Genomic DNA, 12,754 nt, shown 5'->3' with positions numbered 1-12,754 from the left:
TAATAGTGACCCTAACACAGATCCTCGTGGGACACCACTGGTCACATCTTGCCAATTTGAGTGTGTACCCATTATCCCTACTTTCCATTACCTGCTCTGTCCAGCCATATCAGTAATTTGTCCTCAATTCGATGGGTTCCTACCTTGTCAAATGCCTTCTGGAAGTCCATATAAACAACATCTATAGACATTCCCCTGTCAACTACCTTAGTTATGTCTTCAAAAACAATTGGTGAGGTTTTTCAGGCATGACCTTCCTGTCATGAATTCAAGTTAACTCTCCCTGATTAACTGAGAATTTTTGAGGTGCTCAGTTAACGCATCCTCAAATTAAGAGTCCAACAATTTCCCCAAGCACTGATGTTCTGTAAACTGGTCTATAATTCCTTGGTGTTCTTCTTCCACCCTTCTTAAAAAGTGGAGTGACATGTGGCAATTTTCCAATCCAGAGACGAATCCAGTATCTAGGGAATGCTGAAAGATTATAGTCAGGGTGTCTACAATGTACTCCCCTACTTTCTTTAACACCTTTGGGTGGAAACCATCAGGACCTGGGGATTTGTCACTCTTTAGGCTTCCCAGGCCCCAGTCTTGTTACCCAGCCCTCAGCAGGCCTTCGTTCTGGTCACATTTGAGCTACATGACCAGGATTATTTGCCCTCATCCCAGAGGGAAAAAAACAGCTTTTAAATAAAAAGTAATACCAGGGAAATGGATATACTACTTTTGCTGGAGCTCCATTTTGAAGTATCTAAGACCAGTATGCCTCATTTGCCAGTTTAACTGGTTTTTCCTTCTGAGACCCTTTACATTTGTTACCTGTAAGTGTGGTATTTCCCTTCACGTTACTGTTACTTAGCAGAGTTTTGTAATTAGCTTTGTTCGACCAATTTCAATGCATTTTCATTTCCACTTGCTTAGATTTTGAAATAAGTTATGGCTTTCTTTTCTTGCTCTTGTTCCCACCTATGAGTTACCGTGGGCAGGAAGGACATCCTTCAAGAACAGCTTGGGTTAATCTGCCACCAGTTTCTATTTTAAAAGTGACTAGTTTCTATATAGCAGGACTGCACCTTAAGAAATTCAGTGCTGGCAAATTGCAGGAGGAGGACTACTGCTGCCATTCTGTAGCAAAGTGCTACAGTGTCCCATCGCACCTGAATCCATGTCCTCACAAGAAAGACTGAATGATTCCCACAGGAGTTGCAGTCCTGCCTTTGCAATGGTGAGGTTAAAAATCTGCAATGGCAAGGTGAAAATGTATTCAGTAGATTGCCGCTTATCTATCCAGATGGCAAATTGTTCTGCTGACTAAAAGCATTTCTACTCAGAATACATGGGAATGTGTACAGAATGCATCTATATTTAAGCAGTTTCAGTCAAAATTTCACACTATAAATCGCACTCAGGTCAGTAAAGAAGATAACATTTTCCACGGAGTTAAATTGTGAATTTAAGAAAATAATGGCTGAATTTTGTGCAGTGCATAGAAGTCCCACTGTCAGAGCTGAAAGTGGGATGTGAACCTGTTTTGGCTGCTTGTGGGATTCTATAGGAGCAGACCTTGCCAGTGACCAGTGAAGTGGTTGCCACTATTGCACAGTCCAAGTAAGAAATACAGTCCTTGTGCAGAAGCTGCTGGCACAATCAGAGGGCTGGTAGCTCAACACCTCACCCGTTCTGACTGTGTCCATTGCCAAGGCTGTAGTACCAAGAAGTGGGCACCTCAATGAACAGGCACCCTCAAAGTGAGGTAGGTGGTGTTGTGGGGATGTCAGTTCCAGATGGGTAGATCTTGGAAGTCTGGATGGCTCAGGGCACCAGTATTGACATTAGCACATGTGTGGCTGTTACTGCTGACGTGCCTCCATTAACCAGATGGCATCTGCTGGAGTGTTGACGTTGAAAATGACAGTGTGGATGTGAAATCAGTGCTGCATGCTGATTGACATCACAACCTGACAGCTCAGCATTCTTCTGAAGTATATATTCCAACAGCCAGATCATTAACCTTAAAAACAGCATCAAATACGCCCAACAAGTCCAATCATCTAGGCTGGTAATATTTTGGTACCAAAATTGCCCCGATCTCTGAAAATAGGACACTACACAACTGAACTTTGCAGTAAGATTCTCTTGCAAGGATAATATTAGTAATTTGCTAAAGACCCGAGAGCAGGCTTCTTTCCCCTATTCCACATCGGTGGGTTTTTTTTACACTTTCTCTGGGTTTTTTAAAATATAACTTTGTTTTTTTTTTACCTATGTTAGTCAGAAGAACAGCAAGGGTTTAGCAGGCTTGGGTCATATAACTCCTGATTTAGAAGCAGTTTGATGATTTCATTGGAGGAGCTTGTCAATGGGTGTAAAGGATCTCGATCCAGCTTTAGCTGGTACTTGATCTTCTGTCAGTGGGTTTTAGGGCAACTATGTGAGGCAGTTGGTAGTAGAAATGCAGAAGTTGATCTTGGAATATAAAGTTAATAAAACTAGCATTTCCTTGTGAATTATTTTCCTGATGAAGGTCAGCAATTGCAGATTTTAACTGGTTCATGACTGGGACAGTCTCATCCTCTAGGCTGGAGTACACACATGCTGGATTGCAAAATAAGGGGATTCTGGTGGGAGAACATGGTGAGCAAAACTACAATTGCATAGAGAGAAGGCTTATGTTTCATGGATGAAATTCCCAAGAACCTAGGAATAAGATTTTTTCAGAGCCAAAACATACTGGCCATGAGGGTGTTTAACTATTTCTGGATTTAATAGCTGGCTTCTAAAGTTGTTACAAGTTGATGATAAACTCCAAAGGAATGAGACACGACCTTCATCTCTGGGTAGGACAAAGGTGTGAGATGACTGCACTTTCTAAAACCTCGGGGATTTCTAATCTTTAGAATTAGAAACAGCTTATTGTTTGTCAAACACTATGTCCATCCGTTCAATTCGATTTTCCAGTCTTAACCTTTTGCTTTGTTTTAAAGTACAATGGCTCACGCCCTCGTGAAGAATGGGAGATGTGGCACCCAACGTTGATTGCAGAAGCTCTGTTTGCAATAGCCAATATCTTCAGCTCCCTTCGTCTGATCTCGCTTTTCACTGCAAACTCTCACCTGGGACCACTACAAATTTCACTGGGCCGCATGCTCCTTGATATTCTCAAGTTCCTCTTCATTTATTGCTTGGTGTTGCTTGCATTTGCAAATGGATTGAATCAGCTGTACTTTTACTATGAGACCAGCGCTTCTGAAGAGCCCAATCATTGCAAGGGAATACGGTGTGAAAAGCAAAACAATGCATTTTCAACGTAAGTCCACTTATTAAATATTATAATCAGCAAAGTTAAAACACTGAATAATCTTTAAACTATTTCTAAGTAGTCTAATGGTATTTTTATATCGATGTTTTACTGTCCATCCAGGTGACATAGCCTTTGGAACATCTTTGCTTGAACTAAGAAATCTCTTGTAGCACTGCTCACTGGTCATTTGCAACTTAAATGTTTTATTTGATGGTTAGCATGGATCTTATTGCAACCCAAATTGGTGCAGTTCACCTTATACTATAAAACATTAACTGAAGAAGAAATATATTACGGGGCTAATACCAAATGAAAAAACAAAAAACATTTATACCTATAACTTTGCTTACTAAACAGCTTGCAAACAAAGACATGCTTACAGTAAAATGGCAGCAACCTCATCCAATTATTTGCATTATAATATCTTTGTTCAATGCTCTACCCAAGGTCATTTGTGTTTTTTTTATAATCATTCACTAGATTGGGGCTTGCTGGCAAGTCCAGCATTTATAGTCCATCCATAATTATCTTGGAGATGTAGTGGTGAGCTGCCTTAGGATTTGCTAAACCATTTCAGAGGGCAGTTAAGGGTCAGCCCTACTCACACATAGGCTAGACCAATCAAGGACAACAGGTTTCTTTCCCAAAAAAGGACACCAGTCCATTGATCCTCTGAGTCAATACCTTTGTGGTATTTCTAATAACATTTCTAATAACATTTTATTCCAGATTGAATTAATTAAATTCAATTCACACTCTGCAAGAATGGAATGAGAACTCACATCACCAGATTAGTAGTTTCAGCCTTAGAATTGCTAGTGCAATATTGCAGATCCTCCAGAAAAAATCTCCCAATTTTTCCATGTTTATATGATTGTAAAGGTGGCTTTTTTCTCTTCATTATGTCTCACAGTAGATTTGAGGCTCTTATTGAAACAGTCATTAGTGAACTATAGCCCAAGGAAATTTCTGCCATGATGAGTTTCCAGTGACCCATACTTCAAAACAAGGTCATTCCTAATGGCTTGGTCCTTGATGATTGATGGGACTCTAGTCACAATGTCCTGAATCAACATCACATTGTCTTGTAAAGCCTTCATTTCCCATGCTAGAAAAAATGTATCATTATAAATGATACCAATACTTCACCATTTTATTTAATGGACAAATTTGAGTAAAATGTTGCACTTACTTTTTAACTTTTGATTTCTTTTTCTGAATTCTGAATCCTAGTATGCTGTGCACTAAAGAGTGGATTACTGTGGGAGTTACTGCTATAACTTTGATGGAAGATTCATACAAACCTGAAAACAGGGAAGAAGTTACAATTCCAGTGGTATCTCTCAAACTCACACACAACTGGCCTCCAGGAACTGTAATTCCCCATTCCTTTCATACCTGCGTTTAATGTAGTATAAGTTGTTGTGATGCATTGAGTGTTGCAGGATAATGTTGAAAGCCGTTACTCTCACTGTACAGAATTTTCCCACACAGATGGAATCCTCAGTACACAAGGGACAAGAACAGTACCAAATGAAATCCTTAAGATTGCAGACAGTACTGACAGGCATAAATGAGGGAAATCTGAAATGTAATGACCAATGTCATGGGAAGATCTTTTTCAGATCGTTTTCTTTTCATAGAATCCCTACGGCATGGAAACAAGTCATTCAGCCCACCAAGTCCACACCGCCCCTCTGAAGAGCATCCCCCCCAGACCTATTCCCCTACCCTTTCCCTGTAACCTAGCATTTCCCACCTAACTTACACACCCCTGGACACTACGGGCAATTTAGCATGGCCAATCCACCTAACCTGCACATCATTGGACTGTGGGAGGAAACTGGAGCTCCTGGAGGAAACCCACGCAGACACCGGGAGAATGTGCAAACTCCACACAGACAATCGCCCGAGGGTCCCTGGCCTTGTGAGGCAGCAGTGCTAACCACTGGACCACTGTGCTGCGCACTGTGTTATGCTATAACTTATATTTGTGATTGATACATTCATGTGAAGAAGAAAATGGTGTATGAATACATTGTGAGATAATTATTTAACTGGTATGCTACATTCAAGTCTCAAGGTTTTGAGAACTGAGTGATTCTTTTAATTGATTTTGAAATGGCTGCACATTCTTCTTTGATATTTTTGATATTTTCAATTTATTCCCAATTAGTACTTAGTTTTACGACTATCAACAGGCAAGTGAATGCGTGAGCTACTCAGGGATTAGTACAACTTTGAGGTGTGACACTTGCTGTGGTCATATTTTGAGGTTAAAAGACTTGACAGAAGACAAAAGACTTTTAATTCAAAAATGAGGAATGAGAGTCAGAGACATATCTGGAAGGTCACTTTTTCTCATCTGATTGTCTCACTTCCTTCTTTAAAGCTTGTCATACTCGCTGAGTTTTGGTTTCACGGAGCTAGCTGCTCTATTAATAGCAGCCATTTTACTCACTGAGCCTGGAGATAGTGTGTTGGTCACCCTGTTTTTAAATTGGACACATCTGATTGCACTATCAAATCTCTTATATATTCTAACAAGGCTTGTCACTGAGCAATTTTACTCCCCTATCCAAGAACATTGTAATTTCTACCACCATCTGGTTCAGTTTAACAGACTTAGACAGAGAAATACCATAGATATTTCTGATCTGTACTGCATAGCTGACCACTGGATAAACTTGCTGAATCACTGAAAGTCATTTTATGGTGGCACACTACTACTTAATCTGAGGAAGGGTCACAAGACCTGAAACGTTAACTCTGTTTCTTCCTTCACAGATGCTGCCAGACCTGCTGAGCTTTTCCAGCCAATTTGTTTTTGTTCCTGATTTACAGCATCCGCAGTTCTTTCGGTTTTTACTTAATCCATATGTTGTGTTTCAAAATTGCGAGAATTTAACAATTCGACAAAGGAAAGTAAATCTTTAGGTCAGCCTCAAATTTGATTAGTTACACGAGATTCCTTCCGGGTCCACTGCCCCAGTCTAGAGAAGTCCCAAAACTTGGTCATATTGAAATAAACAAAAACAGAAATTGCCAGAGAAACTCAGCAGGTCTGACAGCATCAGTAGAGAGAAAGCATCCATAGATGCTGCCAGACCTGCTGAGTTTCTCCAGCAATTTCTGTTTATGTTTGTTTCAGATCTCCAGCATCTGCAGTTCTTTATTTTATCCTATTGAAACAAACTGATACTTCAAAAGGAGCTGAGTTCCACGTACTAACGTTTAGGCAGGTACCAACTGTGTATTACTTGGCCAAAGCCTGATCAAAGATCCCAATGGAAAATCTAGACCATTAAAAATAAGTATTGAAATATTTACCTTAGATATTTGTTTCTATATTGTTTTGAAGAGTATGTAAAAACATGGGGATATATTGATCTCAGAAATCTGCTCATTTTTTGATCTATTTCAGGGAAAACATCTAAATGCTTCTCCTGCAACAATGCTGTGATGGTATTTTTGTCAGTTCCCATCTACCACTAGGGTTAAAGCTTCTGCTTCAGCTACAGTGTAAAAATAAACAATCACAATCTGGGCATGTTGAAGTGAATAATTAACACAGCAGTAAAAAGACTGAAAAGCTAAATGTATTATAACAGTACTTAACTGGAATGATAAGGGTTTTCATTTTCTGCTGCTATGGATCCAGATGCATAAAGTTGTCATGTCGGAATTTATAGAATACAATAAGAAACATAATTATAATCAGTTAACCCACTGTGAAATTTTACTGGGACCACAACTGTAGTCTAATGAGAAACTTAAATGACTAAAAAAATACAGATTTTGGTCAGTGTTTTCTGTTGTGTATAGGTTGAATTTTTGAATATAAATTTAGATGTGGATGACAGATTTGCAAATTATTCATTGTAGTTGATAGAAATTCTTGGTTCAAGCAGAATGTTGTTTTTGACAAAGCAGCTGTGTGATTATTAGGATTCAGCTGTCTAGGCTTGTTCACTAAGTGAACATTCAGTTGGAGGAAATTTTACTGCCTCTGAAATTTTCTTACATGATTACACAATAATTAACAATTCATAGCTAAAATTTGAAACTGTAAGTTGGCAGAATCAGAGCTGATGAATGGGATCAAGAATAAGTCACCTTTTTAAAAGTGTTTCCGCAATAATGATCTACTTGAGAGCAAGTTTCAGAGACTTTTACCAGGCTGACATTTTTAACTGATGGAGAAGAACTGAACTTGCTGAAAATGAGGAAACATATTGTTGCTGAACTGAGTGAGTTTGATTAGTTTTTAGAGCTTTTTTGTGATTTTGGTGATCATTTTTTCAAGAACATTTTCCCTTAAAATCAAAACCTGTTCAGAAAGTGACAGCTGGTTAAAAGGTACAAAAACTGCACATAATTCTGATGAAGGGAATGACAGCAGAGTGGTAATGTTTCTGAACTAGTAATCCAGGGGCCTTGCAGACTGAGTTCAAATATTACCATTATAGCTAAATTCAAATTGACTAACTAGTATATCGAGAATAAAAGGTTAATCCCAGTATTAATAATAAGGAATTTCTTGGATTGACATAAGATAAAGATAGCAGAATCATAGCTTTGCCACAATCTATAAGCTTGCCTCCAAACCACTGACCATCTTGACTTGGAAATATATTGCTGTTCCTTCAATGTCGCTGGACAAAAACCTTTAACTCCTTCTGTAATTTTTAAAATTTAACCTATATTGCTTATCAACCTGCTCAGAGATGTTATTATGCTGGAGCAGGTAGGAATTCAACACAGGCCTCATGGTCCATAGGGAGGGACACAACCTCTGCACCAAACAAGCCCTTTCATTTTGTGTTTTTTATTTATCACTATACCAGTTGATGTCAGTTGAAGGTTTTAATGACGTAATTTTAGGCCTAGAGATTTTTCTGATTGTAGACCAGAGCAGAACTCTTGAATAAACTGCAGCACTTTTATCTGGACAATGTCAAAGTTACGCACATAAGTCAACATGCACCATGCAGAATATAACGCAGCTTTGTAACAGGTTTTTACAAATAGTCCGACGACCGTCTTAATTGATAGAGTCATAGAGAGTTGCAGTAGTCCTCAGGAAAGACTTGATTTCTCAAGTATTTCATATGAAGACCATACAACTCTGGTTTTCTGCTGATCTCACTGAAAAAATGTTACTTTTTTTAGATTTTGTATTAACTTTCTATATTATTCAATTGAAAATGGAATCTTTAATTGCATTCATGTAAGTGGTAAATCTATTTCCACAGTTTTCCACCCAGTGTTAGTATCTAGCACAGTTCATCTGTGCGATGAAGGTTAATCATAGAATCAAGAAGCATAGAATCCCTGCAGTGTGTAAACAGGCCCTTCAGCCCAACAAATCCACACCAACACTCACAGCGTCCCACCCAGACCCTTATATCCCACCTAATCTACACATCCCTGAACACTATGGGCAATTTAGCAAGGCCAATCCACCTAGCCTGCACATCTTTGGACTGTGGGAGGAAACCAGAGCACCCGGAGGAAACCCAAGCACACAGGGAGAATGTGCGAACTCCACACAGACAGTCACCCAAGGCTGGAATCAAACCCGGGTCCCTGGTGCTGTGCGGCAGCAATGCTAACCACTGAGCCACCATGTCACCCCGTTTGGTGATCTAACCAAGCAGTGTGCCTTAAACATGGTTTTCCAACAATAACAGTCAAATTTGTAAAATGTTTTGCATTTCTGATATGGGTAGTGTATCACAGATGAGTAGTCATTTCTGAATGTTATGCATTAGACCACTTACCAGGAATTTATTCTTCGATTCAACGGATGCTGCCATTTCTCCACATACTGTGAAAAATTATAACATTGTCACATTTCTGACTCTTATGCAGATTATTTGAGACACTACAATCCTTATTCTGGTCAGTATTTGGTCTGTTGAATTTGTACGTCACTAATGTGAAAGCTCGGCATGAGTTCACAGAATATATTGGAGCCACCATGTTTGGAACCTACAATGTCATCTCCTTGGTTGTCTTGCTCAACATGCTGATTGCCATGATGAATAACTCGTACCAGCTGATTGCAGTAAGTCAACTATAATGGTTCTTTATAATGTTATAATTAGCCAAAAGAGTTACAGAAGAAAGATGACCTCACTGATATTCTGTGCCACCAAGTGTGAGAGAGAAAAATGCATTTATTTAACATCCTCATGAACTGACATTGCAGATAATTTGCAGACCAGTTGTCTCAAAGATCAAAGACATAAACAAACATTTAATTTGTTTCAGTGGTAAAGATTAAAGGATGAATGTTGCCCAGCAGACAAAGTATCAAGTAATTTTTACAATTCTTGTATATTGTGACTTCTCAATTTGTTAAGCTCTTTGAGGTAATGTTGCTGAATGAAGGTCAGACAAGTTGAGATAAAATGTGAAGAGGGAGTTAAATTAGGTCACATATTGTAGTGCCTAATTTAAAACTGGCCTTAGGGGACTAAAATAAATCTTAAGTAACTTAATGAATTCTATCATTTAAAATGAAAATATTCCTGATATATGAAGGGTGAAACAGCTGAACTCAATGAAGAGCTCATTGGCAAAGATGCTAAAATGCCAGTAGTCCATCCTTGGGGCAGGGAAAATTGCCACGGCTTTCCACTCCTATGGGAACCTGAGGGGTATTATAGAAAGGGACAATGGTAGAACAAGTTTGGAGAAGGTAAACTTCACAAAGTTGAGAGGTGATCTGACAAAAAGTGGGCTGGTTACAGCTACTTGAAAGTTGAGTACCAAGTCAGTGGGAGGCATTCAAATGCAAGATTCTATGAGCAGAAGTAGACATGTCAGGACAAAGAAAAAGGGTGGTACTGCCAAATCTTGAGACCCTGGTTGTCCAGAAGTATTTCGTTTAAGAAAGGTTGTAAGGAGAAACCAGGCAACAATAGATCTGTGAGTCTGACTTCAGCTGTGGGAGGTGATTACAAAAGATAGGATTTATGGACATTTAGAGAGGCAAAAATTGATTAGGGATAGTCAGGATGGTTTGTGCAAGGAACCTCATGTCTCACAAACTTGATTGAGTTTTTCGAGGAAGTTACAAGAAAGATTGATGATGGCAGAGCAGTAGCATTTGTTTATTATGGATTTTAGTAAAGCCTTTGACAAGGTTCTGCATGGTAGACTGTAGTAAAGTTAGGTCACATGGGATTCAGGGTGAGCTTGCCAATTGGATATATAATTAGTTTAACGACAGGAGACAGAAAGTAATGGTAGAGGGTTGCTTTTCAGACTGGAGGCCTGTGACCAGCAGTGTTCCACAGGGATCAGTTCTGGGTCCTCACTTGTTTGTCATTTATATAAATGATTTGGATGAGAATATAGAAGGCATGGTTAGTATATTTGCTGATGACACCAAAATTGATGGCACAGTAGACAGTGAAGAAAGTTTTCTAAGATTAAAAGGGGATCTTGATCAAATGGGTCAATGGGCTGAAAAATGGCAGATGGTGCTCAATCTGGATAAATGCAAGGTATTTCATTTTGATACAACAAACAAGGGTAGGGCTTATACAATTGATGGTAGGGCCTTGGGTAGTGTTGTAGAACAGAGGGACCTGGGGTGCAGGTACATAATTCTTTGAAGTTGCGTCACATATAGACAGGGTGGTTACAAAGGCATTTGGCACACTTGTCTTCATTGCTCAGTCCTTTGAGTATAGGAGTTAGGAAGTCATTTTGAGGTTGTACAGGACATTGGCGAGGCCACTTCTGTAATACTGTATCCAGTTCTGGTCATCCAGTTATAGGAAGGATATTATCAAGCTGGAGAGGACTCAGAAGAGATTTACAAAGATGTTGCCAGGAATGGAAGTTTTGAATTATAAAGAAAGGCTACATAGTCTGGATCTTTTTCTATGGGGCATAGAAGGTTGAGAGGCAACCTGATGGAAGTTTATAAAATAACGAGAGGTATAGATAGAGTTAATGGTAGTTGTCTTTTCCCTCGGATGGGGAGACTAGGCAAAATGTTTATAATGTGAGAGGAGAGAGATTTATAAAAGACACGAGGGGCGAATTTTTTACACATGTGGAATGAATTTCCTGAGGAAGTGGCGGATGTGGATATAATTTACAATGTTTAAAAGACACTTGGATAGATACATGAATAGGAAATGTTTGGAAGGATACAGGCTCACAGCAGGCAGGTGGGATTAGGTTAGTTTGGGATTATGTTCGGCATGGACTGTTTAGACCGAAGGGTCTGTTTCCGTGCTACATGACTCTGTAAGTACACAAGGTAAGATCAAACAGATAAACAGAGCACATGACAATCTCAAAAGAAGTAATAATTGAGGAAACTGAGGGGAGTGTAGAGAGTGAAGAAGGAAGTTAGGAAAGAAGACAATATGAAGAAATATTGGCCAGTAAAATAAAGGAAATAGGTTTTATCAGTACATGAAAAGCAAGAGAATGACTGAGGAAAGTGTTGGACGTATTAGAGATGCACATGATGATGTATGCATGAGTATAAAAATAGGGAAAGGCTTTTAATGTGAGTTTTGTCTCGATTATTCTGTCATCACAAAACTGCCATGATACAGACATTTGGGGAGGCAATTGCCTAATGGTATTATCGCTAGATCAAAAACTCAGCTAATGTTCCAGGGACCCAGTGTCAAATGAAGCCACAGCAGATGATGGAATTTGAATTCAATAAAGAATGTGGAATTAAGAGTCTTAGAATTAAAATCATGAAGCTATTGTCAATTGTCGGAAAACCCCAGTTGGTTCGCTAACGTCCCTTAGGGAAGGAAACTGCCATCCTCACCTGGTCTGGCCTACATGTGACTCCAGACCCACAGCAATGTGGATGGTTTTTAACTGCCCGCCCACATCCCATGAATAAACAACACAAATTTAGTTAAAGAGGAGGAATGTGAAATATTAGATAAAATAAGAATAATGAAAAGAGAAGTATTTGTTGGATTGACCTGCTTAAATCTGAATGAATCACCAGGGTTGGATGAATTGTATCTGAGGCTATTAAAGGAAACTAGGGAGCAAATACTCATTGTTCTGAGCATCATTTTCCAATGTGAAGTGCATGAACATTGTACCATTATTCACAACGTGTAAGTAATAGGTCAAATATTTAAAGACTGGTCACTCTGATTACAGTGGTCGGCAAATTACTAGAATCAATAATGAGACAGTATTGACTACTTCTTGGAAAGGCACAGATTACTGAAGGAAAATCACCATGATTTTGTTAAGGCAAGGTCCTGTCTTCCTAACATAACTTTTTTTGAGGAAGTAACAAAGAGGAATAGTTAGGCAAGGCAGTGGATGTTGTCTGCATGGATTTTAGTGAGATGTTTGAGAAAGTCCCACAAAGCAGGCTGGTCAGAAGAAATTAAACTGCACAGGATACAGGGGTAACAAGGTGTAGAGCTGGATGAACACAGC

The 12,754-nt window shown here is 39.1% G+C and overlaps 1 protein-coding gene across 1 annotated transcript in view; it reads left to right on the top strand.

The window, feature by feature from the left end:
- The window catches only part of LOC109927180 (short transient receptor potential channel 5-like), an 82,362-nt gene that overhangs the window by 56,244 nt on the left and 13,364 nt on the right, over nucleotides 1–12,754 (top strand). Inside the window, exons 6-7 of the mRNA XM_020527114.2 lie at nucleotides 2,985–3,307; nucleotides 9,176–9,371. Of these exons, the coding sequence (XP_020382703.2) occupies nucleotides 2,985–3,307; nucleotides 9,176–9,371 (519 nt within the window). The remainder of the gene's footprint in view (nucleotides 1–2,984; nucleotides 3,308–9,175; nucleotides 9,372–12,754) is intronic.

The sequence above is a fragment of the Rhincodon typus genome, chromosome 14, assembly GCF_021869965.1.
Source record: "Rhincodon typus isolate 14 chromosome 14, sRhiTyp1.1, whole genome shotgun sequence".
Lineage (NCBI taxonomy): Eukaryota > Metazoa > Chordata > Chondrichthyes > Orectolobiformes > Rhincodontidae > Rhincodon > Rhincodon typus.
Note: the sequence above shows the minus strand (reverse complement) of the source record. Positions and strands in the feature narration are given on the sequence as shown.